At 50.9% G+C, this 27,632-nt stretch overlaps 3 protein-coding genes and 1 long non-coding RNA gene across 13 annotated transcripts; 2 read left to right on the top strand and 2 right to left on the bottom strand.

Annotated features, from left to right (window-relative positions):
• Nucleotides 1-1,030: 1,030 nt before the first annotated feature.
• On the top strand, nucleotides 1,031-2,228 carry LOC101175917. The gene is made up of 2 exons (XR_001116331.1): nucleotides 1,031-1,195; nucleotides 1,462-2,228. It is a non-coding gene; the product is annotated as an uncharacterized LOC101175917 (long non-coding RNA).
• A 1,820-nt stretch (nucleotides 2,229-4,048) lies between these two features.
• Nucleotides 4,049-5,696, bottom strand: SIT1 (signaling threshold regulating transmembrane adaptor 1). Its single transcript, XM_003263365.4, has 5 exons — nucleotides 5,508-5,696; nucleotides 5,256-5,391; nucleotides 5,111-5,169; nucleotides 4,938-4,999; nucleotides 4,049-4,835 (listed from the first exon to the last, which is right to left on the bottom strand). Exons 1-5 carry the CDS (start codon nucleotides 5,605-5,607, stop codon nucleotides 4,602-4,604), a joined length of 591 nt encoding a protein of 196 aa, XP_003263413.1. The 5' UTR covers nucleotides 5,608-5,696; the 3' UTR covers nucleotides 4,049-4,601.
• Nucleotides 5,697-13,374: 7,678 nt separating this feature from the next.
• On the top strand, nucleotides 13,375-16,290 carry CCDC107 (coiled-coil domain containing 107). Of its 3 annotated transcripts, XM_012508926.2 has the most exons (6): nucleotides 13,375-13,578; nucleotides 13,669-13,820; nucleotides 15,501-15,561; nucleotides 15,657-15,747; nucleotides 15,846-15,958; nucleotides 16,040-16,290. In XM_012508926.2, exons 1-6 carry the CDS (start codon nucleotides 13,473-13,475, stop codon nucleotides 16,261-16,263), a joined length of 747 nt encoding a protein of 248 aa, XP_012364380.1. In that variant the 5' UTR covers nucleotides 13,375-13,472; the 3' UTR covers nucleotides 16,264-16,290. The 3 variants fall into 3 exon arrangements, with proteins under 3 accessions (XP_012364380.1, XP_003263410.1, XP_012364382.1); XM_003263362.3 differs by having other exon boundaries at nucleotides 15,846-16,290; XM_012508928.2 differs by lacking the exon at nucleotides 16,040-16,290 and having other exon boundaries at nucleotides 15,866-15,923.
• Nucleotides 13,967-20,648, bottom strand: ARHGEF39 (Rho guanine nucleotide exchange factor 39). 8 transcript variants are annotated; one of them, XM_030817505.1, is made up of 10 exons: nucleotides 20,209-20,648; nucleotides 19,907-20,001; nucleotides 19,517-19,637; nucleotides 19,152-19,270; nucleotides 18,426-18,496; nucleotides 18,050-18,178; nucleotides 17,616-17,845; nucleotides 17,283-17,448; nucleotides 15,189-17,106; nucleotides 13,967-14,267 (listed from the first exon to the last, which is right to left on the bottom strand). In XM_030817505.1, the coding sequence occupies exons 1-8, from the start codon at nucleotides 20,344-20,346 to the stop codon at nucleotides 17,296-17,298; spliced, it is 1,056 nt and encodes a 351-aa protein (XP_030673365.1). In that variant the 5' UTR covers nucleotides 20,347-20,648; the 3' UTR covers nucleotides 13,967-14,267; nucleotides 15,189-17,106; nucleotides 17,283-17,295. The 8 variants fall into 8 exon arrangements, with proteins under 8 accessions (XP_030673365.1, XP_030673360.1, XP_030673361.1 ...); XM_030817500.1 differs by having other exon boundaries at nucleotides 16,813-17,106; nucleotides 20,209-20,433; XM_030817501.1 differs by having other exon boundaries at nucleotides 15,189-17,103; nucleotides 20,209-20,433.
• Nucleotides 20,649-27,632: the final 6,984 nt, after the last annotated feature.

Raw genomic sequence — 27,632 nt, 5'->3', positions numbered from 1 at the left:
TGTAACTTTGGGCCAGATCTGTCAGCCTCCTTTAGGCTATATGATTCTAGAAATTTATAAGCTAGACAAGAGATCTGATTAACTCACATGTTAAGCAGAAATATCTTAGGGCCAAATGGCATGACAGTACATTTAAGTCAGAGGAGGGTGGCTCACGGAGGAATTGGGCAATAAATGAAGACATCAGAGGTTCAGCATTTTCAGCTGGCTCTGGTCTGTTGGTCTTTCCCCCACAGAATTAGTCAGAACTCGTGATTGCAAGAGATAGAAAACAACTTTGACTTAAGCAAAAAAAAAAAAAAAAAGCCAGGCGTGGTGGCTCACGACTGTAATCCCAGCACTTTGGGAGGCCAAGGTGGACAGATCACCTGAGGTCGGGAGTTCCAGACCAGTCTAACCAACACAAAATTAGCCGGGGGTGGTGGAGCATGCCTGTATTCCCAGCTACTTGGGAGGCTGAGGCAGGAGAATCGCTTGAACCCGGGAGGCGGAGGTTGCAGTGAGCCGAGATCTCGACACTGCACTTCAGCCTGGGCAACAAGAGCGAAACTGCGTCTCAAAAAAAAAAAGGAATTCATTAGCTTACATAGCCAAAAAGTTCAGAAGGCAAATATAGCTCTGGGCATGTCTAGATTCAAGGTTTCAGATGAAGTCATTAAGACTCCGTCTGGGCCGGGCGCCGTGGCTCACGCCTGTAATCCCAGCGGGTGGATCACTTGAGGTCAGGAGTTGGAGCCCAGCCTGGCCAACACGGTGAAACCCTGTCTCTATTAAAAATACAAAAATTAGCAGGGCATGGTGGTGCACACCTGTAATCCCAGCTACTAGGGAGGCTGAGGCAGGAGAATAGCTTGAATCCGAGAGGCGGGGGTTGCAGTGTGCCGAGGTTGCACCACTGCACTCCAGCTTGGGCAACAGAGCAAGACTCCGTCTCAAAAAAAAGAACTTCCTGCTGTTGAACCTTTGACTGTCCCGGAGACCCTCCCACTTCCGTTTTCAGTGTGTCCCTATCCTCCTAGCTGGGCTTTAAGAAAAAGGGGGAGACAGCTGGGGCCCTAGGGGCTCCCCCTGAGGGTCTGTCCCTGGGAACGGGGCGCTGGGACGGGCACTCCTTCTGCCTGTAATGCTACACCGGTGAGGGAAAGGAGTCCACTAGGGAAGTACCTGGAGCTGGAGACGGGGAGAGAAATCACAGGTATTTGTGAGTCTATTAGCTAGAGGGTGTGGCGAGGGGGGCCCTCGGAAGATGTCTTAAGTTCCAGGTTCAGGAATCAATAGGGAACTTGCCCAGTCCTAGTGTTCAGGGCTGAGGGCCTAGGTGACGGAGACGAGGTAAGAAGGTAAGAAAACGGAACGGCGGTACAGGAGAGAGAAGACAGAGAATCCGGGCTGGGGGACGGAAAACAAAGTTCAAATCATACCCCGCTACAGTCACACATGAAAAATAAAACTGTTTTACAGAAACTCAGTTTACAAACGACTGCTTGGGAGCAGTCATGTCACCCAGTCCAGAGGGAGCCGGTCAGCTGCGTTCCGCGAACTTGGGAGGCTACTGCGGGGGGCCGGCGGGGCCCTCACTGCGCTTCGTCAGGGACCAGGCCCTGGGGCGGCCCCGAAGCGTCGAGACTACAACTCCCGGGATGCCGCGGGCCAGGCTGCATCCCGCCTGCGCAGACGTGGTGGCAACTCCGCCCCTCGCCAGGCGGCGGCGCTGCGGGCTCAGTCCTAAGCGGGCGGAGGCGGGCCGGGAGAACCGGGTGCTTCGGGGAGATCTGCGGGCTGGGTTGGGGGCGTTTGAGCCCTTGGCTCGTCCCAGTGGGTAGGCGGGACCCCAATCCCCGCCTCCTCCAGGGTAAAGCTCTCAGGTCCACCTGGCGCGACGCTGAGCCATCTTCAGAAGCACCGCAGCCCTCAGAACCCCACATCCCGCTGCCGGTGGTTCCCCGCATCCGGTGTCCGCCCCCGAAGCCTCCCTCCCTCCCTCCCTCCCCCGCAGCCCCAGCTACCTGCCCTTAACCGCGACCTGGGCCTCTCCTGGGGAGGCCCAGGGTGGGGTCCTCAGAGGTCCAGGGACCCAGGGGCATTTGTGGGGTGTGTAGGGAGGTGGGCTTAAGGGAAGGGTGGTCCCCTTCAAATTGGGACCACCAGGCTGGAATCAGCTCACGGGTTCCTCCTCTGTGGCTTCCTGTGGCACTCCAAGTGGGAAGAAGAGAAGCTTGGAAGTGAAAGCCTCAGCTTCTCCTTTCTTCAGCCCCTCAAGCCTCAGAAAGATCTGTCAAGCTCGGCCCGCCTCCACAGAGGCCATGGGGAGATGGCCTAGACCTTGAAATATCCTAGAAGAGGTTTGACAGGTTGGAGCTTTTGCTAGAGAGATGGATCACAGATGGGCTTAAGGGGTGGAGGGTGTGTGCGTGTGTGTCTGTGTGTGTGTGTGTGTGTGAGAGAGAGAGAGAGAGAGAGATTGCCAGGTGAGGAAGATGATGAGCTGAAACCAACTTGGAGCTATGCTGTATTATTATGATGAGGATTTGGGTTGGGGGATGTTACAGGCTCTAACCAGAAAGCTGGAAGATGTGATAGGTGGGGCCATTTAAAAAAAAAAAAAAAAAACCCTAAACATCTCTTTGTAATCCATCCGTCCTCTGCATCCCCACCGCCACTGCCGCCATCCCCTCTCACTTAAATCTTGCAACTGCCTCCGAAAGGCGCCGCCTGACTCCAGACTGCTGACCACTAGATCAGCACAGCAGCCAGTGGAGTTAGAGCCTTTAGCTCACTATGTTCACCCCTCGCTTAAAACCTTCAGTGACTCCCTTTCACCTCCCCTGCAGGATAAAGCCCAAGCTCCTTGGCATGACTTACGGGCGCAGTGTGATCTGGCTCTGTCTGCCCTCCAGCCTCATCTTACCATTGCCCCCGTCTCACTCTACCCTCCGCTGTGCCTAATGCACTTCTGCCAGGTCCTCTGAATAAGCCTCTCCTTTGCCTGTGGTTCCCTTTGCCTTGGAGCATTTTCTGTCCTTCGCTTCTCCTGGCAGATTCCTTCTATGTGTCATGTCTCTACCTAGAAGTCACTTCACCTATGAGCTCCCATAGAGGATCCTGCATTTCTCTTATTTTAATAATGCCTAGCATTATTGAGCATTTATTGTCTAAGTGCTTTACAAATGTTAACTCATTTAGCCTCACAACCACCTTTTTTTGAAGTAAACACCATTAATATCCTCTCAATCTTACAGATTCAGAAACCGAGGCACAGTTGCCCAAGAACACACAGCTGGTAAGTGGTAGAATTTGAATGCAGGCAGTCCGGCTCCCGAGCCCAGAGTCTTAATCTTTGTGCCAACTGGCTGATGTAGCATGCTATATGGGGCAGGAGGCTGGGGTTAAGAATCAGCAGGTGATGGGTGGACAGGCAGGACAAATTAGATGGGGATTAAAATGAAAGTGGTGACAAGCAAAACTGTTGCCAAGACTGCAGGTGACAACTGAGAGAGTGAAGGCCGGGCACGGTGGCTCACGCCTGTAATCCCAGCACTTTGGGAGGCCAGGGTGGGAGAGAGTGAGTGGAGATGGACCGCTGTCATAGTGATGGGGTAAGGAGAAGGCCTTTAGGGGTATATGATGACTAAGTGCAGATAAGGCTACTGATGTCAAAACGGGGGTATAGGTGGGACTCATAGCGGACAGGGGGACGTCAGGTTGGGGGACTTGATGAAGGAACCAGGCTGGCAGGTTGTGGAGGTGGTGGCAGTTATAGCGGTCAAGGGGAGAGTAGCTCAGGACTGTGAGCTTGCAGCCCCCAGGGGGAATGCAGTGGCTCTGAGTGCAGATCCCAGGGATGTTGCAGCAGCAGCAAGAGCAGCTGAGGAGCTGGGCTCCAGCCCTCCACCCCGGCACCCACCTCTGCACTGTTGATGCCGCAGCCCCTCTTGGCCCCTCATCCCCAGCTAGGCACCCCCAGAAAGAGCTCCGTGCAGACAACAAAGCTCACACCCCATCTGGGGGGCCCTTTGCAAGTCTTCAGCCTTCTAGGTAAAAACCTAAACACTTTTTGGAAAGTTTTATTTGAAAACTTGGGGACAGGACAGAGACAGCAGGATGGAGACTGTATTCTCCTGCTAGGGTTCTTAGGTCAAAAGCCAGGCTCGGGTCCCTCAGGTCTCTAAGTTCCAGGTCCGCTCCAGTCTGTGGACTCCCGAGGAATATACCCACCCACCCACTGTCAGGCCCTTACCCCTCCCCCACCGCCCACTTCCTGTGCCTGAGGAGACACTGAGGCGTGGGGGTAGACTATGAGGGAGCGGGGGTGGGGAGGATCTGGTTAAACTCCAGAAGAGGGAAGTGAGAACCTGGGAGTTTGGGGGCTAAGAGGAACAGATAGAAAAAAGAAATGAGGAGAGGGCTACTGTCTTTGCCTCCTCCATCACGAAAGCTTTGCCCTGAGATGTCTCCCTTGAAGCTCAGATAGGAAGTCCGGGGTAGATCACATCCTGTGACTTGGCAATGGCGTCCGTCTTTGGGTGCTGGTTGGGAAACAGTCATGCCCCTGCTACGGGGGGCTGGGGCAGTGCATGCCCCACTGTGCCAGGCCCTCCATCTCAGCTGGCTGCAGGCTGGCTGTTGGCATAGGCCTGATCGGGGAAGGAGGCCCGGGCCCTGCGGGTCTGGGCACATACTGAGGCATAGAGCTCTGGCTCAGGGCCCGAGGCCTGGGACTTTGGCTCAGAGTCCAGCACCACCTCCGAGTACTTGATGGGGGTTCCAGGGCCAGGGATCCGACCCTGAGGAGGCCGCAGCTGCAGGCTGGTATAGCACATCACCTCCTCTGCAGCCTGGAGATGCAAGGCTGTTAGAAGTTCACTGGACCCTCGGAAAAGCCCGAAAAGCCCCCCACTTCCTTCCCTCCCCCTTTTCTCCAGCCACAGGTGACTCACCCTGGCAGGGCCTCCAGGAGTTGGATCCTGCTGGTCTGGCTCTGGGTCTTGAGACAGACGTCCTGGGACAGGGAACAGGAATCTTGTCAGCAACTTGTCCCTCCTCCTGCACGCCCCCATCCCAGCCACCCAGGACCTGGCCTCTGTGCCCCCCCTCTCTGCCAGCTCCCTACCTGTCTGTAGATAATGCAGGTTCCCATACAGCGGGACCTCTTCCACAGACTCTCCAGAGCTGCAACACAGAGTTTAGGGGATGAGTGGGGACTTCTCAGTAAGAGAGAACTGTCAGTCAACCCATCCCTGTTTTCCCTCACCCACCGTCCCTGCCCCAGATGGCTCCTGTTCCGGCCCCTGGTCCACTGGGACAAGTGTGCAGCCAGTGAGATGAGAAATAGCAGCGTCACAGCCCCTAAGAGGACCCATAGTCCCCAGGCCTGGGTTATGGAGGGGATTCCTGTGGATGTGAAAGGAAGGGGGGTGTAACTGCCCCGCCCAGCCCCCAGGGCCCAGCAGGTGGGACCTGGGGCCACATGACCCCTCCCCCACCAGCCCCTGCCCCGCCCAGCTCACCCAGTGCGATTAGATCCGTGCAGTTGTCGCCTCTGCTCATGGCTGCTGATGTGAGCGCCCACAAGCACACTGCTCTGAGCCGAGGGTCAGCTTGGTTCATGGCCTGCCAGTTTCCACAGCCCTTCTTACTCCCACCCCTCCTCAGGCCTGTACCCCACAGCTCAGCATCCCCAATACTGGTGGTGGCAAAGTCTCTGGTTTCCGGGGAGGAAGGGGGAGGGGAGGGATGAAAAAAAGAACAAAGACCCCGCCCTGTGCCTGCACCTGCGCCACTCCTGCAGCTCCTGAGCTTCCCCCACCCTCACTGCCCGGGCCCTATGCCCCCCTTGAGAAGAGAAGCAGGCCTGTGGGTAATGTGTCACGGGCAGTTGAGTCCCTGAGGACTCTGGGGGCAGGGGGTGGGGGCAGAAGTGGTGTGAAGCAGGACTAACAAGGACAGGAACGCCCCTTCTTCTCCAGGATGCCCACCTTCCTCCCCGAGTCTGGTCCCGGAAGAAAGATGTATTCCTCAATGAGTGTAGTATAAAGTGGAAGGGTCAGGGGAGCCTCCTGGTACCTCTGATCCCATCATACCCTAAGGCTGATCTGAGAGGATATGTGTTTAGATGATGCTTGTTATTGTTTCATTGGGGGCATTATAATTTGGGGGACACCCCCAAACCTCCCCTTTCAACCCACTTCATCCAAACTGTCCGTAAGAACTGTCACTCTCAATAATTAATTGCATTTTAAAACTCTTTGCCGTAGGACTGTCCTGGGAAACTGAGCCCCGTCTTTGCACGTGTTTACTTCAGCGGGTGTAGCACCTGCCATACCTAGAGCTAACTCCATCACGTGCAAGGCTATTGATGTAGAAAGAGGGATTTTAAGTTGCAAATATAAACCTGAGACCAGAAGTCAGAGATGTGTTTTGTCTAGCCCATACAACATTTTTTAAAAGTTTAAAATCAGTGCAGTGGCATGCCAACAATGGGGATGGCAGAAGTCCTGCCCCTTGAGTTGCAGGCAATAAGGGGGTACATTGTCTGTAGAGAATTTAAAAAATAAAAATCAGCCCTCTTCTTATCACCATGTTTCAGAAATTCTGAAAAAAAATCAGTGATAAAATTATCCTCCCTGAAAAATATTTTGTAGATCTAAGTTTTATTTTATTTTTTGAGACAGGGTCTTACTTTGTCTCCCAGGTTGGAGTGCAGTAACACAATCTCAGCTCACTGCAGCCTTGACAACCTCCCGGGCTCAACTGATCCTCCCATCTCAGCCTCCTGAGCAGCTAGGACTACAGGCATGTGCCACCACACCCAGCTAATCTTGTTCATTTTTTGTAGAGATGAGGTCTCCCTGTGTTGCCAGGCTGGTCTCAGCTCCTGGCCTCAGGCAACCTGCCCACCTCGGTCTCCCAAAGTGCTGGAATTATAGGCATGAGCCACTGCGCCCAGCCCAGATCTAACTTTTAAATTGCTGTGGTTGACCAGGTGCAGTGATTCATTCCTGTAATACCAGCACTTTGGAGGCCAAGGAAGCAGGAGGATTGCTTGAGGCCAGGAGTTCAAAACCTGTCTGGGCAATATAGTGAAACCCTCCATCTCTCCCAAAAAAACAAACAAAAACAGTAGACAGGCCTGATGACACAAGCCTGTAGTCCTAGCTTCTTGGGAGACTGAGGTGGGAGGATCACTTGAGCCCAGGAGTTGGAGTCTGCAGGGAGCTATGATTGTGCCACTGCACTCCAGCCTGGGCGACAGAGGGAGAGACCCTGTCTCTACATTAGATACACAAATACCATTGTCTTACAACTGCCTACAGTATTCAGTACAGTAACATGCTGTAAGCATTGCAGCACCAGGCTATACCATATGGCCTAGGTGAATAATAGGCTACACCATCTAGGTTTGTGAAAATACACTCTATGATGTTTGCACAATGACAAAGTTGCCTAGTGACTCATTTCTCAGAACATATCCCTGTTGTTAAGCAATGCATGACTGTTTTTATGCTGACATGATTATATTTACAAAGTTCAAGGAAAGAAAATATTCACTGAGTTTATTTCTTGGCCCTTATTATTAATCTTATAATTATCATTGAAAATAATTTTGTCATATAAAGAATTTTTAAATTTGTTTTAATTTTATTTATTTATTTATTTGAGATGGAGTCTCCCTCTGTCGCTCAGACCAGACTGCAGTGGCACAATCTCGGCTCATTTGCCCAGGCTGGAGAGCAGTGGCGTGCCTGGCCATAAAGCATTTTTTTTAAATGATCCACTTGAAAAATAAAATTTTGTTCCAGGTGTGGTGGCTCACGCCTGCATTCCCAGCACATTGGGAGGGTGAGGCAAGAGGATCACTTGAGCCCAGGAGTTCGAGACCAGCCTGGGCAACATGGCAAAACCCCATCTTTACCAAAAATACAAAAAATTAGCCAGGTGTGATAGTGCACGCCTGTGGTCCCGGCTACTGGAGAGACTGAGGTGGGAGGATTGCTTGGGCCTAGGAGGTAGAGGTTTCAGTGAGCCAAGATCAAGCCTCTGCACTCCAGCCTGGGCAACAGAGTGAGACCCTGCCCCCCACCCCCCAAAAAAGAAAGAAAACAAGAAAAATTTGGGTCTGGGCATGGTGGCTCACGCCTATAATCCCAGCACTTTGGGATGCTGAGGTGTGCGGATCACCTGAGGTCAGGAGTTTGAGAACAGCCTGGTCAACATGGTGAAACTTCGTCTCTACTAAAAATACAAAAATTAGCCAGGTGTGGTGGCAGGTGCCTGTAATCCCAGCTACTCTGGAGGCTGAGGCACGAGGATCACTTAAACCCAGGAGGTGGAGGCTGCAGTGAGCCAAGATCACTCCACTGCACTCCAGCCTGGGCGACAGAGCAAGACTCCATCTCAAAAAAAAAAAAAAGAAAGAAAAACTTGGGCCAGGTGCGATGGCTCACCCCTGTAATCACAGAACTTTGAGAGGCTGAGGTGGGAGGATAGCTTGGGCCCAAGAGTTTGAGACCAGCCTAACCAATATAGTGAGATTCCCATCTCTGCAAAAAATTAAACAATTAGCGAGGCATGGGGGCATGTGTGCCTGTAGTCACAGCTACTTAAGAGGCTGAAGTGGGAAGATTGCTTGAGCCTGGGAGATAGAGGCAGCAGTAAGCCATGATTGTGCCACTGCGCCACTCCAGCCTGGGCAACAGAGTGAGAGCTTGTCTCAAAAAAAAAAAAAAAAAAAAAAAAAAAAAAAAAAAAAAAAAGAGAGAGAGAAAGGAAAGAAAAATGTTTTTTAAATGATCCGGGACAGGCAAGGTGGCTCATACTTGTAATCCCAGTACTTTGGGAGGCTGAGGCAGGCAGATTCCTTGAGGCCAGAAGTTCAAGACCAGCCTGGGCAATAAATACCCTGGTCTCTACAAAAAAAAAAAAAAAACCACACAACAACAACAACAAAACACACAAATTAGCCAGGCATGGTGGTGTGCACCTGCAGTCCCAGGTACTCAGGAGGCTGATCCAAGAAGTTTGAGGCGGCAGTGAGCCATGATCTCACCACTGCACTCCTGACTGGGCAGCAGAGGGAGACCCTGTCTCTCTCTCTCTCTCTCTCTCACACACACACACACACACACACACACACACACACATCCACTTGGTGTCAGATATGCTAAGTATGCCACTGATTGCTTGTCAACAGTTAAAAATTGAGAGATTTCAAATTTTTAAAATTCTAATTTGTTGATTCCTTCGAATAAAGATCTGGCAATAGTGCCCTGAGTTCTCTAAAGGCAATAATCAGTTGGGGACCACTTATCATTATTATATCTGGCCTGAACCTCTTATTTACACCAACTGTGCCAACTGGCTTAGATTCAAGGTTTCTATTACCCTGCTCTGCGTACCCAGGCTGTCACTGGGTCGTCACCTAGACCACTGGTCCCCAGCCGTTTTGGCACCAGGGACAGGTTTTGTGGAAGACAATTTTTCCATGCACTCCTGTGCGGCAGGGGGGGATGGTTTTGGGATGAAACTGTTCCACCTCAGATCATCAGGCATTGTGGTTTTTTTGTTTTGTTTTGATTTTTTGACAGGGTCTCGCTCTGTCACCCAGGCTGGAGTGCAGTGGCGTGATCTTGGCTCACTGCAACCTCCGCCTCCTGGGTTCAAGCAATTCTTATGCCTCAGCCTCCCAAGTAGCTAGGATTTCAGGCATGCGTCCCCATGCCCAGCTAATTTTTGTATTTTTAGTAGAGCCTTTTTTTTTTTTTTGAGGAGGAGTTTCGCTCTGTCGCCCGGGCTGGAGTGTAATGGCGCTATCTCGGTTCACTGCAAGCTCCGCCTCCTGGGTTCATGCCATTCTTCTGCCTCATCCTCTCGAGTAGCTGGGACTACAGGCACCCGCCACCGCCCCTGGCTGATTTTTTCGTATTTTTAGTAGAGACGGGGTTTCACCGTGTTAGCCAGGATGGCGATCTCCTGACCTTGTGATCCGCCCGCCTCGGCCTCCCAAAGTGCTGGGATTACAGGCGTGAGCCACCGTGCCCGGCCTTTTTTTTTTTTTTTTTTTTTTTTTTTTTTACCATGTTGGCCAGGCTGGTCTTGAATTCCTGGCCTCAAGAGATCTGCCCACCTTGGCCTCCCAAAGTGCTGGGATTAGAAGCATCAGCCACTGCGTCTGGCCTAGATTTTCATAAGGAGCCCACAACCGATATCACGTGCATGCACAATTCACAATAGGGTTCGTGGTCCTATGAGAATCTAACGCTGCACTAATCTGACAGGAGGCGGAGCTCAGGCGGTAATGCCAGGTTGGAGAGTGGCTGTAAATACAAATGAAGCTTCCCTCCCTACTCTGCCGCTCACCCTTGCTCCTCCGCTGCTCACCTCCTGCTGTGCGGCCCAGTTCCTAACAGGCCGTAGACCAGTAGTGTTGGGGACCCTTGAACTAGACTATGATAACTCCCCTTGGTGAGGGTTTCTCCCTGTCCTGCCCCTCTCCCTCCTTTCAGGAAAAACAAGAAGACACACCCATATTTCGTTTGTTTATTTATTTATTTATTTATTTAGAGATGGAGTCTTGCTCTGTCACTGAGGCTGGAGTGCAGTGGCGCGATCTCCGCTCACTGCAACCTCCACCTCCCAGGTTGAAGCTATTCTCATGCCTCAGCGTCCTGAATAGCTGGGATTACAGGTGCTGGCCACCACACCTGGTTAATTTTTGTTTTTGTTTTTGTTTTTTTTTGAGGAGGTGCCTCACTCGTTTGCCCAGGCTGGAGTGCAGTGGCACGATCTCGGCTCACTGCAACCTCCACCTCCCGGGTTCCCGTGATTCTCCTGTCTCAGCCTCCCAAATAGCTGGGACTGCAGGCACCCGCCACCACAGCCGGCTAATTTTTCTATTTTTAAGAGACGAGGTTTAGCCATGTTGGCCAGGCTGGTCTCGAACTCTTGACCTCAGGTGATCCGCCTGCCTCGGCCTCCCAAAGTGCTGGGATTACAGGCATGAGCCACCGATCTTGGCTTCATTCATTTATTTAACACACATGATGTACTGATTGCCTGTTTGTATGCCAGACTCTGGAGATAAAAATGTGATGAATGGAACGTGGTTTCATGTCAAAGAGCTCTTGATCTAACTAGACAGACGACCCAGTGTATCCCAATTAAGAGACCATGAAAGACTCTGTGGAACATTAAGAGACTGTGGAACAGGAGGAATACCTGCCTGCCTGGTGAAGTCACGGAAGACAAGGATGGGGAAAGGCTGTTCGACAGAAGGTATAGAGACAGGCAGAAAACTGGTGAAATCGCCACCCTGCCTCTTACCTGATTAATAGCGTACTTAACCTTCCTGAATTGCAGTTGCCTCATTCTTTGAAAGACCTTAATTATATTACCCTTTTGGGTCATTGTAACCATTCATTAATTTCATTCAACAACGATTCATTGAGTGCCTGCTATCGCCAGGTGCCACGTGCTGTGCTAGGCTCTGGGAGTAAAATGGTAAAGAAAAAAGAGAGGTGGCTCCCACCCTCGTGGAATTTAGGACCAGCCTAGCTCAAGGGTCTCCAACACCCGACCACAGGCCAGCACCAGCCTGTGGCCTGTTAGGCTCCGGGCCACATAGCAGGAGGTGGACAGCGGGGCCAGCGATCATTACCGCCTGAGCTCCGCCTCCTGTCAGATGAGCACGGTATTAGATTCTCATAGGAGCGCGAACCATATTGTGAACTGCACATGAGAGGGCTCTAGGTTGCGCGCTCCTCATAAGAATCTAATGCTTGATGATCTGAGGTGGAACAGTTTCATCTGGAAACCATCCCTCCACCCCGCTTCGTCCATGGAAAAATTGTCTTCCACAAAACTGGTCCCCAATGCCAAAAAGGTTGGGGACTGCTTGTCTAGTGGTATTGAAGAAAGTGAAACAGCGGCACTAAAGAATAAATTAGAAGTTGAATTAAGGGTTCTGAATGATGGGAACACACTTGAGCTGAGACCTGAAGGTTGTGTAGAACCCAGCTATGCAGAAAAGGAATGCAGCGGCATGTCAGGGAGAGAGTCAGTGTAATTTCAACTGTCTGGCCTATAGTAGTAGCTGCTCAAGTTAAAAAATCACTAGAGTCCGTCGTGGTGGCACGTGCCTGTAATGTCAACTACCTGGGAGGCTGAAGCGGGAGGATCCCAGGAGTTTAAGACCAGCCTGGGCAAGAGAGCGACCCGCCGTTTCAAAAAAAAAAAAAAAATCACTAATACGTAGGCACGGTTCTACTTGAGTGATCCCATTTAATCATCACAGCTCTTGAAGTAAGTGCTTATCTTCATTCCTCAGAGTGGAAAGGAAGGCACGGAGAGAGAGAAGTAAGTTTCACAAGGTCACCGCTCTTGAGTACAGGAGGCAGGATTCTAGCCCAAGCAGAGACCATATGTTGTGTACCAGCTACACAGTGAATGGTGGCTACTATGGCGTTTGCCAGATGGAGAGGGAGGTAGAAGAGGAGGCTGTTTCACGAATGCTCCATATTTGAAGAGTAATGAGGCACAAGGACTTCATAGCAAGGCCAAGAACAGCGTAAAGCTGCACGCACATGAAAAGCAGCCGCGTTGACCGGGCGCGGGGTCACGCCTGTAATCCCAGCACTTTGGGAGGGCGAGGTGGACTGATCGCTTGACACCGGGAGTTCGAGACCAGCCTGGGCAACAGGTGAAAATCCGTCTCTACAAAAAATGCAAAAATTAGCCGGGCATGATGGCGCGCGCCTGCGGTCCCAACTACTTGGGAGCCTGCGGTGAGGGATCGCGTGAGCCCGGGGAGGTCGAGGGTGCAGTGAGCCTTGGTCTCAGGAACAAAAACAGCCGCGCTGAGAATGAGCCCCGTGTGGTTGGTGCGCGGAGACGCACTGCCTGCGTAACTAGAAGAGCTGACGGACGACGCCCCCGCACCACGCCGCTCAGCGGGATGCGCTTCTTGGCGGACTTTGGAGTGGGAAGCGGGGAACGTTTACGTGCGTAGACACGCGGCACTCTCTGCCCGTGGTCCGGGGACTTTCCCCTAGGCGGAAAGAAGAGGAACAGAGTCCACAGTGTGTAGCCTAGGATACAGGCCTTCAGCACGACCTACGCTTTCGGCCTCATATCGTATCACTTTATAGCCCTAAAAGAAATTTTGTTTTTAGATTAGGGTGAGAAAGTTGGTGGCGTGAGATTTAAAAAACCGTTTTTGGGCATAACTTTCTAAGACTATAGGCTTCCAGAGGCATTGTGGCTAGGAGAATAGCTTAATAGACAAGAAATGAGCAAATACAGGAAAGCTAGAATGACACTATCTTATGCAAATATGGTCGGGCCCCGCCCTACGGGGAGTGGGCGTGGCCTTCCGGGAGCGGGCCTGCTCGCGTGCGCGTGCGCATTGGGGCGGCCGACCAACGCCGGACTGCTGCGGCACTGCCCGCTGGATCCCTCCACCCGTGCGTGGGCCCGCAATGGCGGGCGCAGTTTCGCTCTTGGGTGTGGTGGGGCTGCTGCTTGTGTGTGCGCTGCCCGGGGTCCTAGGAGACCGCGCCAATCCCGACCTCCGGGCACACCCAGGTACCAGCTAGGGCTGCTGGAGGAGGGCTGGGACTGCGCACGGGTCCCAGGCCCCAGCTCGGCTGACTCGCCTGTCTCCTCCCTCCGCAGGGAACGCAGCCTACGCCGGCTCTGGGGCCACGGAACCCCGGCGGCGACCACCGCTCAAGGATCAGCGCGAGCGGACCCGGGCCGGGTCGCTGCCTCTGGGGGCGCTGTACACCGCGGCCGTCGTGGCTTTTGTGCTGTACAAGTGTTTGCAGGTGCGGGGCCGCCAGGGATGGGGGTGCCCCTGCAGGTGCGGGACCGCCGGTGTGGGGATGCCCAGCGCCCGAATCTTCCATGGGAGCGCCAGGGTACCAAGAACAAGACACAGCTTCCCTGTCTGTAAAATAAAGACAATAGTCCGTTGGCCTTCCAATATTAATGAAGTTATTTTGAGAATCCAGGGAGGTAACGGATGTGAAGAGTGTGTGGTGAACTGTAAATAATGACCATCACATTTAGTTCTCCTACAATCCAGTTAAGAGTAGTCACTTGCTCGAGGTCACCCAGCGCTGGCAACTGCTGGAGCTGGGATTTGAACCCAGCTAGCAGTGTCCATGCTACAAGAGTGGGGCCAACCTTGGCACAGGAGGTTGATTGCTGAAGCCAGTGTTTCTAGAGTTCCAGATATGAAGTGGTCTCATGTTCTCCTTGGGAAGGAGGCCCTGAAATGTAAGTTGACAGTACATTTTGAAAAGTAGTACCTTCCAGGGCTGTGTCTTTAGCCCTGACCCTATTACATACTTGCATTATAAAATAGAACCGATGGAACCAGTTTAGATGTATGAAACTAGAAGAGATAGCTAATAATGACCCCAGATAGATGTGACAGGCTAGGATGAATGACTGAATTTAATGATGAACTTTGAGAAGGATAGACTAGTAAATTCTGTTCTTGGACCTGAGTACAGTCTGGAAGAAACATAAAGTAGCAGCAGCTCTTATGAAAGAGACTTAGGCATTCCAGTTGACTGAGTTCACTGTGGGATGTGACAAGCCACTTCCCAATCAGTGCTGGGAACATGGCACTGTGCTTCACCTGCCGATCAGAATGCCCCTGGAGAATTGTATTCTCCTCAGGGCGCTGCTTTAAGAGCACTACATGTTCAGGAAGCAACCACAGAAAACCACCATCAATGCGCACTGACTGTAAAGACTGAAGTTATTAAACCAGAAAAAACTCAGGAAAGGGGGTGAGGGTGTGACCGTTGTCTTCAAATTCCTGAGGGGCTGTCACGTTGAGGAGACATTTTGGAAGGCTCCAGTCAGCACTATGGAAAGAAGATACATAAAGGACAAATTTTGGCTTTGTGCATAAACTGTCTAACAACCAGAGTTTTTGTTTTTTTTTGAGATGGAGTCTCGCTCTGTCGCCCAGGCTGGATGGAGTGCAGCGGCGCGATCTCGGCTCACTGTAACCTCCGGCTCCCAGGTTCAAGCGATTCTCCTGCCTCAGCCTCTCAAGTAGCTGGGATTACAGGCACCTGCCACCACGCCCGGCTAATTTTTCTGTTTTTAGTAGAGACAGGGTTTCATCATGTTGGCCAGGCTGGTCTCAAACTCCTGACCTCAGGTGATCCACCCACCTTGGCCTCCCGAAGTGCTAGATTACAGGTGTGAGCCACCACACCCAGCCACCAGAGCTTTTTTCAAACCGGATAGAGTTGTTTATTCCTGGAGGTGTTTCAGCAAACTGAATGACCGTGTGTGGGACATAGGACATGTTGCTTCATGTGCTGGGTGAGGAGCTAGATAGACTAGGATTGTGATTCTCTGAGGTAAAAACCCAATCACTGTCTCCACCTCAAATTGCACTCTCTCTTGGCTGGCTCTGGAGACTGAGGTGATGGAGCAGAACCTTGTTGCTTCAGTACTGCCCTTTCCTTCTTCCACAACAGGGGAAAGATGAAACTGCGGTTCTCCACGAGGAGGCAAGCAAGCAGCAGCCAGTGCAGTCAGGTGGGTTTAGCAGAAGTCTGTCCTGGGTGGGGGGAGTTAAGGGGACAGCAGAAGATACGTAACCACTTCTGCCCCCTTTTTTCCCTTATCCCCAGAGCAACAGCTGGCCCAGTTGACACAACAGCTGGCCCAGACAGAGCAGCACCTGAACAACCTGATGGCCCAGCTGGACCCCCTTTTTGAGCGGTGAGGAGAGCAATGATTCTGTGAATTTTAGGGGAATTTGTGGCAGGAGGGAGGAATGGGGACATAGGTTGGGAGCCGCTGAGTGGACATTTCTTCAGTGTGACTACTCTGGCTGGAGCCCAGCAGGAGCTTCTGAACATGAAGCTACGGACCATCCACGAGCTGCTGCAAGATAGCAAGCCGGACAAGGATATAGAGGCTTCAGAACCAGGTGAAGGCTTGGGAGGCGAGTCTGCTGGAGGTGGAGACAAAGTCTCTGAAACTGGAACATTCCTGATCTCTCCCCACACAGAAGCCAGCAGACCTCTTCCTGAGGACTTCTGTTTAAAGGAGGACGAGGAGGAGGTTGGTGACAGTCAGGCCTGGGAGGAGCCCACAAACTGGAGCACAGAGACATGGAACCTAGCTACTTCCTGGGAGGTGGAGTGGGGGCTACGGAGAAGGTGCAGCCAGGCTGTGGCAAAGGGCCCCAGTCACAGCCTTGGCCGGGAAGGAGGGACGATAGCTGAAGGTTGAGTAAAAGAAAGTCTGTTTTTTGATGGAGTGCTCCTGTGTGTTTTTTCCATCCTAGTTGGTTGTACACACCCATACTAGGTGCCTAAGGACAACTGGGCCTTCTTGAAGAGCTGTCCTTATTAGGACAAAAAGAGGCTGCCTTCCAGTGTGACAGCAGAGAAGATAGAGGGAGCTCCAGCTCTTTTCCTTGTATTCCTGAGGCCACCAGCATGCCCGTGTTCAGGGCCCAAAAATCCCTTTTCTCATAGCAAAACTGAGACAGAAGCGTCTTTCCCGAAAAAAAAAGAAAAAGACTTTACTCAAATCCAGTGGAAAAATAAATGATAGAAACTATACACAACATAAAAATAGCCACATTTACAAAGCTGCAACCTTGACAAATGACGGGCCATGGACACAGCACAGAGCTTATCAGTCCCAAATCCCCTCATCTGTGTTAGGGGCTGGTTCGGTTGAGGTTCAGTTGGGTTGGACTTGGTTTCCTGATTCTTCTTTTTTAATAAAATTTCTTTATTATTTTTTCTTAAATAGAGACAGGATCTCACTCACTGTGTTGCCCAGGCTGGTCTTGAACTCCTGGGCTCGAAGGATCCTCCCACCTCTGCTTCCCAAAGTGCTGGAATTACAGGCATGAGCCACTGTGCCTGGCCGTGATTTTTAAGAGTTGGTCAGATGATCTGGAGTAGCTTGGTCCAGGCAAACACAAAGTGACTTTTGTCAAATCATGAAGGGTTCTGTTCTGTTCAGTACTGAAGAAGATTTCCTTTGTACTCCTGGCTGTGACCTATCCCTGAGGTATCCTGAGTTCTGGAATCTGTAAGATTCCTCTAGTTTTTCTGGCTGCTGTGGAGAGAAGACAGTCAGTTCAGGCACTGGCATAAGTGCTCTATTCATTAAAAATCATCTGGGGGTTGGTGGCTGGGGTGTGCCAGACCAATGTAGGGCGTGAGACAGGAACTGCATATTTCCTGCTTGTGGGCCTCATCACAGCACCCTTCCTGGGGGAAGACACAACTTACCTGATAGCCCAAGTCAGACTGTGGTACCAGCGTGACAGCTCCTCCTGGTCTGTGGACATAAGCAGTAGCTTCTCATGAGGGAAGGACAGCTAGAGAGAGACCACCTCTTAGCGCATGGCTCAGAAAGGTCCAGGCCAAAGCTGAAGCCCTTGCTGTTTCCATGGAGCTAATTCAGGGATGAGACAATGACTAGGTATGAAGCCCGAGCCCCAGCTATCCTCTCTCAATGTAGATGGCTCTGTTCCTATGAAAAGGGACCCAGACCCGGGAGATAAACCAGCCCATACGCACCTGAGACATATTGTGGGTCTAGGGTTCCCACCTATTACTTACACTGAGCAACCCACCACAAGGGCCTCCTGAGTGGCCAAAGACCCTGCTGAGATGACACTGGGTCATGGGGTAGAGGGCCTTGCAGGCAAAGGTGCCACTCCGCAGCAGGTGCAGTGGAGGTCGAGGCTTGGCCATGAGGAGCACATCAGTGAAGAGGAAGAACATGCGGGGCCGAGGCTCCCCATGGGGAGGCACCACCAACAGCCAGCCCTGGCGTAGGAACCAGCGCCCTGGGGGATGGGAGCACTGTTATTCTGGTGCAGCTTCAGGATCCATGGGAATAAGAGGGAAGGGAGGCTGAGAAAATAGGGGTTATGTGCTGGGTCCATACAGGAAGAAGGGTGAGTAAGAAAAGAGCAGCTGGTCGGCATTTGGAGTTAGATAAAAATAAAAGATGGGGCAGTTGAGGATTGAAGGGGAAGTAGGCAAGCTACCTGAGGTCAGCCCCTTTGCCTGACGTCCACTGAGCAGAGCCTGGACACGCCGAAGGTGCTGGTCATTCTTCTGTTTCTGACCAATAGTGTGGACTCTCTGGGCAGTCTCACTTATCAGTCGGGCAGCGCCTGGAATAACATCTCCCACCTTACTCCCCATATAACTTTGACTTTGGGTGCCATGGTTGTGAAAGAGGTTATTCTGGAAGGGACCAGGGTCAGGGTCTGACTTCTTGAAGAAAAGGCAGAGCAGTAGGTACACTGTATACATGTCAGTGGAAGGCAGGGTCATCATACCAGACGTTGGAGGTCAGAATCAGAAAGGGATACAGGAGAGGAAGCCTCCAGCCTGCGTTGCAGAGGAGCAAGAACCTACGTGTGAGCTGTTGATGGTCAGGGCTGTTGGGACCTGTGTTTTCAGCCAAAGCAACAACGAGATTCTCATACCTGGAATTCAACAGTGGGAAGTCTGAGGGGAAGCAGAGCCAGGCAAAATTCCCCCTGCCTGATGTACAGATCACCCTCTACCGATACTTCAATTGCAAGGCCAGGAAAGATCTGCTTCTGGGTACTGTATCCCTTTCTTTCATGTAGGACTCAGAACCAGGGCTCACACCACACAGCCCTCTTCTATCCCACACTGAAGAGTCACTGGCAGACTGGCCATAGTCTGGAGGCCAGATTGGAAGATGAAAGTTTATCAACCCAAGGAGGATGCTACAGACAGCCTGACTATAGCCCTTAACTCAGGCTTAACCCAGACACAGAAATTCTAAGCCAGGCCAGCCCCTCATCTGAAACTTTTCCAGAAACCGTGTCTCAGGCCCTAGTACAGGCCCCCTCACTTCAATTTAAAGTTCCACAGTTCCAGCTGAGGGCCTCAGGCTGCAGACCCTGGGTACTCCAGTGGGTTCACATTTACTCTTGCAAAAGGTTTTTAGAGGCAATTTGGCTCAGGGTTGAGGCAGGAGTTTGGGATCGACCCCAAGGCATCCCACAAAGCTGAGGGCAGCAGTCACTAGAAGAGAGACTAAAAGAGAGGGCAGCAGTCACTAAAAAACTAAGAGAGAGAGGCGGCTGGAATCAAGAGAAGTTCACTCACTGCTGGAGCCGCTGCAGAGGCAGAGGGAGCAGGTCCTGGAGCTGAAGGCCCCCAAACTCAGGGCGGCCTTCCTGAAGCCGTACAAACCTCCGGAAACCTTTATTTTTCTTTAGCTGCTCCTGGAGTGAGGGAGAAAGGATTGGAAGCAGGGAGAGAAGCCACTCCTTATATTGCATTCATCTGTATCCACATTCCCAGCCTTCAGTAAGCTGTGTGCTCCTGAGAGAAATCCTGTTTCCCTACAGGGAACTTACCACAGAGCTGAGCACCCAGAGGGCTCTATAAATGCAGGAAATGTACGAAGTTTGGGTCTCCAGATGAAAGGGAAAGGTAAGGGGCAAGATTTAAGGTCATCTCCAGGTTACCTGCAGGGTGGTCTGGGACCTCTCTGAGTTGGCAGCAAATTGGTTATAGAGCTCCAAGTGGCGGCAGAAGCCCTCCAGCCCTTGGCCCCAGCATCCTCCTTCCAGGTAGGGAAGCAGCTCCCTGTGTGGGTGAGGACAGCAAAAGGGCAGCTCTAGAACCACTCAAGCACCACCTCATTTAGTTTTCATGAGAATTAATAGCACTAATAGTAGTGCTTTTACCCCATTGTACAGCTGGAGAAAAACGGCATGCTAAGGCACTGGGCCAAGGCCACAGGTGAGGTAACTGGCGGACTCCAAATAGAACCTGAGTCTCTGACTCCAAGCTCTGTGCACGGCCACAGGCCAGGACTCTCCCTCCTTTCCTCTCCCTGTGCCCCTTCCACTCACTGGCTGGCGCCGTAGATGAGCTCCCAGGAGCCAAACAGGGCCTGGCGCTCAGGTGGTCGCAGGGTCCCCTTGGCTTTCAGGATCCCCAAAAAGTACTGCGGAAGGAGAGAACATTGGTTCCTGGCCTGGAGGAAGAGAAGGCTAACGCCAAGCGCCCCCAGAAACCGCAGAAGTCTGCCCAGGCTCCCTACATGTAGAGGGATAGTCCAAGACCACCCTACTCCGGGTTACCGACCTCGCAGAGACCCTCCCACACCCTGGGGTCCCTGTCCCATAATGGGAGTGTGTGCCAGGTCCCGCACCGTGGCCACCAGCCCCAGCTGTTCTTGGTAGCGCCACTCGGTCTCTAGCAGCTCCCGGGCGGTGCAGGCGCGTTTCCGCTCCCAGCGGGCACGCTGCTCTTGCACCGGGCACCGCGCACCGGGGCAGGAGATCTCCATGCCTGGCTGAAGGATCGATACTTCCGGCTGCAACCCGCGGCAGATTCAAATCCCAACCGTTCACGGGCGGCAGCCGCGGAGGCGGGGCCGGGGAGGGCAGCGCGCAGGAAGGAGCATGCGCGGCGAGCGGCCGGCCCGCGTAGGGTCTCTTCCGTCCAGCCCCACTGCCAGGGCGGCGCTTTAGGTGCGCGGCGCCGGCCGGGGCAGGGCGGGGTGGGGCAGGTGTGGAGCCCTCCTCTGAGTGGCACTATGTTGGAGCAGCAGCCTGAACTTTGGGTCAGGAGACGGGCTGCAGATGCTGGCAGGAACTTAATGTCCTATCTGGAGAATTGGGACGGGGGGCGATCATTACAGTACACGTTCTGTCCTGGTCCCATGCCGAATGCCAGGGGGTCAATTGTTCCCAGAATTGGCTAGGAAAAGGTATAGCCATTTGAAGGAATGATATGAAAGTATTAAAAATGGTGTTGTAAAGAAGCTATCAATATGGGAACACGCACTTAGTAGGTATATTACTGAGAGGAAAAAAAGCAGGCTACAAAGGTGTATAATATAATCCCCTTTGTATAAAATATATATAAAATGTTGGAAGGCGACACAATCAAAAGTTAACTGTGTGGCTGGGCATGAGAGCTCACACCTGTAATTCCAGCACTTTGGGAGGCAGAGGCGGGAGGATCGCCTGAGCCCAGGAGTTTGAGACTCCATCTCTCCAAAAAAAAAAAAAAAAAAAAGTTAACTGTGGTTTTTATCTCTGGGTAATGGAATTGAAGATAATGTGTTTAACAAATGTGTATTAAGTACCTAATCTGTATCTGTGCCAGGCACTGGATCACTGAAGCTAAAGGGACGAATGGGACAAATAGGGTGATTTTAAAAATTCTCTTATACTTCTGCCTTTCCCAAGTTTTCTACATTAAGCATGCATTACCTGGTAGTTAGAAAAAAAAAGCTATTAAAAAAACCAAAATGTCAGAAACTTTAGGCTCCCTCCCTACTGTTTTGGACTCCTAGGAATCTGGGCCCCAAGCCAAGAACCAGGGAATTGTCAGGGTTCTGAGGTCTCCACCACCTCCCCACCAGCTCTGACATTCTAAGACTTCTGAGAAAGGAATAATGCTGGGCTTAGACCAGTGAGGAATAACTTGAAGGGCTTGGATGAAGGAAAGGGAGAGTTTGGATCAGACTGTACCTTGGGCTTACGTCCCAAGGAAACTGGTGGTGATACCAGATAGGTAGAGGACTGGTTACACTGTCTCAAGTGAATGTGGGACAGTCCACACACTAAGAGCTCGAAGATGGAAGAGGACAGATAATCCCATGGTAATTTGTGTGTTTGTGAATGCTGCCAGTGTGTGTTAGTGCTTTGGGTGGGTGGAAGAGGGGTGGAGAATAGAGCCTCCTGTGAGCATCAGTTGGGGAATCATTCAACTCTAGAAGAGGAAGAGGGCAAAGCCAAGAAGACACACTGAAAACAGTTGGTGACAACTAATTCCCTGGGGACTAAGTCTCCCACAGAGCAAGTCAGACACACCACACTCTACGTGGAACAGCTGCTAAACTCTGCTCCCATAGCCAAAGATAGGAGAGGCCAATAGGAGGAGGTTCAGAGGGTAGTTAATAACCCCTTTATTCTTTAGTTATCCTCAAATTTTGCTTTCAATCCAATGGATGCTGGAGAAGCCCTAGGGATGCTTTGAACAACAATCAGTCATTCAACAAAATTAGGCTGGGCGTGGTGGCTCACGCCTGTAATCTCAGCACTTTGGGAGGCCGAGGCAGGCGGATCGCCTAAGGTCGGGAGTTAGAGTGACAATGGCTATGTGCTTCTTTATGTGTTGTCGGAGACCAGCCTGACCAACATGGTGAAACCCTGTCTCTATTAAAAATACAAAATTAGCCGGGCATGGTGGCACATGCCTGTAATCCCAGCTACTTGGGAGGCTGCGGCAGGAGAATCGCTTGAACCCGGGAGGCAGAGGTTGCAGTGAGCCAAGATCGTGCCATTGCACTCCAGCCTGGGCAATAAGAGCGAAACTCCATCTTAAAGAAAAAAAAAAAAAAATTAAATGCCCATCATGTGCTAGGTCCTGTGCTAGGCATGAAGATGAAATTGTGGACAAGAGAAATATGACCCCTGCCCATGGGGAGCTTACACTCCAGCATGGCAGATACAGTAAGGAGTCACCATAAAATGAAGAAACATTACAAGGGACATGTAGGCTTCCACACAAGCATGCAGTGAAGGGACTGATCCTAGTGTAGGAGTCAGGGAAGCCTTCTCAAAGGAAGTGATACGTGAACTGATGACCTGAAGGATGAATAAAACCTGGCTAGGCAGAGCTGGGCGCTGGCAGCAGGGAAAGTGGAAAAAAGAGTCAAACGGCATGGACAAAGGCTTGGACACACACATATGCAAGCATACGATGAATTTAAGGAACTGCTAGAAGTTCTGTAAGATGAGAGCACAGACTGCAAGGGAGAGAGTGAATGACAAAGGAGACTGGAGAGGTAGACAGAGGCCAAACTTAGAAGGAATTTATATCAGTAAAATTGTGATATAAGTAATAATAAATTCAAAGTGGCTAAACATTAAGATAATTTATTGACTCATGCAACTGAAAAGTCCAGAAGCAGGTGGGCCCTAGTGTTGGCCTAATCCAGCAGCTCAATCATGTTACCAAGGACCTCTTTCCACCACTCCACCGTGCCTTCCATGGTTTTACCTTCATCTTAAGGCTGGCTTCCATTGTGGGTCAAGATGGCTGCCCACAGTTACAATGGCTGTGTGCTTCTTTATGTGTTGTCCGCAGAATTGGTTCCCTTAGCCATCAAATACTTCAGACAGAGAGCTTCACTGATTGGACCTCCCTAGGTCACAAGCCCGCCATGGAAACCAGGGCAATGGTGGCCCGCTGAAGGCCACGTCAGGTACTGTGAACCTTATCCTAAGGGCAATGGGAAACCATTGAAAGGCCTTAAACAGGGAGTGAGATCATGAGATGTGCCATTTTAGAAACATCACTCTGGTTGCTGGACTCAGCAAGACCCATCAGGAGGCAGTTGCAGTCATCCAGGTAAGAGGTGACAAAAGTGTGAGCCAAGATGAAAAATGTGGATGAAAAATTTAGAAGGTAGAATCTATAGGGCATGGTTATGGAATGCTAGGGTGAAGGAAAAGATGAAAGTAGAGATGGTACCAGGTTTCTGGCTTCTGGGTGGAGGGTGGCACTATTCACTGAAGGAGGATGAAAAGGAGATTTGTAGGGAAGACACATTCAACCTGGGGCCTGTTAAACTTGAAATACTTGTGGGACATCCAAGTGGAGATGTCTTGGGTCTTGTCTATTAGGCAGATGGTTATGGGTCTGACATGGGGAGAGAGTCCAGCCTAGGAATACTTGGGTGTCATCAATTTATAGGAGCCATGGGAGTGGATGACACTGCCTTGCAAAGATAAGGAGCAGGATAAGGGCAAAAGCATGAGAGTCTTCAATACGAACTCATCCCTTCTCATCCTGTGCAGTCAGTTCCACTGCACTGATGGTGGACTAAATGGTGGCCCCATAAAGACATGTCCATGTCCTAATCCCCAAGACCTGTATATGTGACCTTGTTGGGAAAAAGGGTCTTTGCAGACATAATTAGTTAAGGATCCTGAGATGAGATCATTCTGGATTATGTTGGTGGGCCCTAAATCCAATGACAAGTGTCTCAATGAGAGACACCCAGTGGAGACACAGGGACAAGAGAAGGCCATGTGAAGTTGGAGGCAGACATGGAGTAATGCAGCTACAAGTCAAGGAATGCCTGGAGCGCCAGAAGCTAGAAGAGGCAAGGAAGGATTCTTCCCCAGAGCCTTCAGAGAGAGTCTAGTCCTGTCAAAACCTTGATTTCAGACTTCTGGCCTCCAGAACTGTGAGAAAATCCATTTCTGTTGTTTCAAGCCACCCAGTTGGTGGTAATTTGTTACAGCAGCCCTTGGAAATGAATATAGATGGGGAGGTAGCCAGAACTACAAGTCAGCCTCAAGGTTATACGAGGAATTTGATCAGTCTTTGCCCCCAGGCTATGGCTTGGGAGAGGGAGCATTTTCCCTTCTACTCTACCAGTGAATAGTTTCCTCCTCTGCCATGCTGGGATAGGCAGAGACATGTTTTAGTAACATGACCCCTCCGTGTTTGAAAACACAAACCCTCATGAACAAACACTTGGCCTATAATAACCACAGAGAGGTCCTGATCCAGGTGTGGGGTGCCCTGGTCAGTCAGTCCTGAGTACACTCTGTCCCAACCTGGGGAGACTCAGGAAACAATAACTCAAACCTGTCTGAGGGTTTGGCAGACGCCCAGCATGATCCAGGGTCAGAGTCCACATTCTCCACTCAGACCAGAGACGAGAGAGACAGAGAAACAGAGCCATAGGGAATCGCATTTGGAAAATGAGTGAGCTGTAACAGAGAGCTAGATTAGTTGTTACCACATTCTGTCTTGTATAGGCCCATCCAATTCAGATATTACCATGTACTTCCATGTGTCACAGGGGCCAAGCAAGATCCAAGCTAATGACAGAGCTGACTGAGACAATCAGCCGGCCATCCAGAGTGTACCCTGGACCACACTGCCATGGAGAGCTCTGAATTTGGCTCCAGAAATTGCACCCTAGAATCTTAGGCTGACTACATCTGAGGATGACCATTTGGAGGACAGCTGTTATTCAGCCATATATATTTTGTTGTATAATATGACAGTCATCTGACAACACAGATGATTTGGAGTGACACAAAAATGTGGTGTTGGGCCAGGCATGGTGGCTCACGCCTATAATCCCAACCCTTTTGGAGGCTGAGGTGGGAGGATCACTTGAGGTCAGAGGATCACTTGAGGTCAAGAGTTCAAGACTAACCTGGGCAATATAGCGAAACCCCGTCTCTACAAAACAAATTAAAAAAATTAGCCAGGGGTGGTGGCTTGTGCCTGTGGTCCTAGCTACTCAGGAGGCTGAGGCGGGGGGATCACTTGAGCCTGGGAGGTCGAGCCTGCAGTGAGCTATGACGCCACTGTACTCCAGTCTGGGTGACAGAGTAAGACCTTGTCTCAAAAATAATAATAATGTCAAAAGTTATGTCATGTTTATGGGATAGTTGTGGTTTGACAGGCATAGGTCATTGACAATGAGCTCCCTGAGGGCAGAGAATATATCTTAGTCAATTTGGTATTTCTCAAGCACCTGGCAAGGTAATCTACAAAGAGAAAATGCTCAATAATGGCTGTTGAATAAAAGACTGACTCAATCAAGTACTGGACCCTGCCCTTATGGAGCTGAAGGCCGTTAGAGCAGATAAAATGTCATAAATCACCCTTATATGAGTTAGATGGTGGACAAGGTTATTATTGAGGGCAGGCAAAGAACTGGGTTGGCTCAAAGATGCCAGGGATCTTTTCCAGACTAGTAGTAGAGGGTTGGTTAAGGAGTTTCCTGAAGGAGGGGGCCTTTCATCTGAGTCTCAAAGAATAGAAGAGATTAGACAGGGAGGACAGTAAAACTTTTTTTTTTTTTTTGAAACGGAGTCTCACTTTGTCACCCAGGCTGGAGTGCAGTGGCACAGTCTCAGCTCACTACAAGCTCCGCCTCCCGGGTTCACGTCATTCTCCTGCCTCAGCTTCCCGAGTAGCTGGGACTACAGGCACTCGCCACCACGCCCGGCTAATTTTTTTTTTTTTTTTGTATTTTCAGTAGAGACGGGGTTTCACTCTGTTAGCCAGGATTTTTGTTTGTTTGTTTGTTTGTTTGTTTGTTTGTTTGTTTTAAGACAGAGTTTCACTCTGTTGACCAGGCTGGAGTGCAGTGGCACGATCTCGGCTCACTGCAACCTCTGCCTCCCAGGTTCAAGTGATTCTCCTGACTCAGCCTCCTGAGTAGTTGAGATTACAGGTGCCTGCCACCACGCCCAGCGAATTTTTGTATTTTTAGTAGAGACAGGGTTTCGCCATGTTGGCCAGGCTGGTCTTGGAACTCCTGACCTCAGGTGATCTGCACGCCTCGGCCTCCCAAAGTGCTGGGATTAGAGGCGTGAGCCACCGCACCCGGCCAGTAAAACTATTTGTAACACAGCAGCAAGTGCACAAGCACTGACCCATCAGAGTTGAAGGTGGCTGAGGCACTCAAGTGGGCTCCTGGGGACTCTGTTATGCCAGAGAATACCTCTTTAGATAAGGGATCAGGAGGTCTGGAGGGTCCCTAAGGAAGAGCTAGGGTAGCAGGGGTACCCTGGAGCCAGGGGCCATGGCTATATGCCAACAGGATTAGAAACATCTTAATATATTTAATTAACCTACACAACCATATTGGTGTGTGCCTACTGAATATTAGCCCTAGATATGGACCTGAAATGGCCTTATTCTCTTTTAGTTTGTTGAAGCCAATGGAGCCTTACTAGAACGTGAGCTACAAAACAGTAGAGCTGTTCTCTATTCAATGCTGCATCTGTAGGGCCTAGAACAGCACCTGGAGGACTGGAGGAGGCTTAATAAATTGTTAAAAAGGCAGACTAGCCAGGTGTGATGGCGCGTGCCTGTAGTCCCAGCTACTTGGGAGGCTGAGGCAGGAGGATCACTTGATCTCAGGAGTTCTGGGCTGTAGTGTAGTATACCAGTCAGGTGACTGCACTAAGTTCTGCATCAACCTGGTTGCCTAAGGATGGTTGAACTGACCCAGGTGGAAATTGGAGATCAAAACTCCAGTGCTGATCAGTAGCAGGGTTGCACCTATAAATAGCCACTGCCCTCCAGCCTGGGAAACATAGTGAGATCCCATCTCTAAAATAAATTTTAAAAATAATTAATTAGAAAAAAAAACAGCCTGTAATCCCAGCACTTTGGGAGGCCAAGGCAGGCAGATCACCTGAGGTCAGGAGTTCAAGACAAGCCTGGCCAACATGGCAAAACCCAATCTCTACCAAAAATACAAAAATTAGCTGGGCGTGGTGGCAGGTGCCTGTAGTCCCAGCTACTCAAGAGGCTGAGGCAAGAGAATCGCTTGAACCTGGGAGGTGGTGGAGATTGCAGTGGGCCGAGATCACGCCACTGCACTCCAGCCTGGGCTGGAAAAAAAAAAAAAAGAAAAGAAAAAAACTGGGAGGCCTAAGCCCATTCTTGGGGTCCTCACACTCTTCTACCCCATCTCCTTGCATCCAGTCTTCCCCTGCAATCTGTGCTCCATACTAGCCCTCAAGCCCTCACCGTGACCTAGTATGAGAATTGGATTCTGTCACTCTCCTGCTCATA

Source organism: Nomascus leucogenys, chromosome 8, assembly GCF_006542625.1.
Source record: "Nomascus leucogenys isolate Asia chromosome 8, Asia_NLE_v1, whole genome shotgun sequence".
NCBI lineage: Eukaryota > Metazoa > Chordata > Mammalia > Primates > Hylobatidae > Nomascus > Nomascus leucogenys.
This window is presented reverse-complemented; position numbering and strand designations above follow the sequence as displayed.

What these genes read in the sequence shown, in the direction of transcription:
- SIT1 (XM_003263365.4), bottom strand. Translation starts at nt 5,607, where the DNA reads ATGAACCAAGCTGACCCTCGGCTCAGAGCAGTGTGCTTGTGGGCGCTC. An exon ending in AGCCATCTGGGGCAGGGACG is followed by an intron (nt 5,170 to 5,255) that starts GTGGGTGAGGGA and finishes TCTGTGTTGCAG; the next exon opens with CTCTGGAGAGTCTGTGGAAG. An exon ending in CTCCTGGAGGCCCTGCCAGG is followed by an intron (nt 4,836 to 4,937) that starts GTGAGTCACCTG and finishes TTGCATCTCCAG; the next exon opens with GCTGCAGAGGAGGTGATGTG.
- CCDC107 (XM_003263362.3), top strand. Translation starts at nt 13,473, where the DNA reads ATGGCGGGCGCAGTTTCGCTCTTGGGTGTGGTGGGGCTGCTGCTTGTG. An exon ending in CGACCTCCGGGCACACCCAG is followed by an intron (nt 13,579 to 13,668) that starts GTACCAGCTAGG and finishes CTCCCTCCGCAG; the next exon opens with GGAACGCAGCCTACGCCGGC. An exon ending in TGCTGTACAAGTGTTTGCAG is followed by an intron (nt 13,821 to 15,500) that starts GTGCGGGGCCGC and finishes CTTCCACAACAG; the next exon opens with GGGAAAGATGAAACTGCGGT.
- ARHGEF39 (XM_030817505.1), bottom strand. Translation starts at nt 20,346, where the DNA reads ATGGAGATCTCCTGCCCCGGTGCGCGGTGCCCGGTGCAAGAGCAGCGT. An exon ending in TGACCATCAACAGCTCACAC is followed by an intron (nt 18,179 to 18,425) that starts GTAGGTTCTTGC and finishes ATGTTATTCCAG; the next exon opens with GCGCTGCCCGACTGATAAGT. An exon ending in CTTGTGGTGGGTTGCTCAGT is followed by an intron (nt 17,449 to 17,615) that starts GTAAGTAATAGG and finishes TCCCTGAATTAG; the next exon opens with CTCCATGGAAACAGCAAGGG.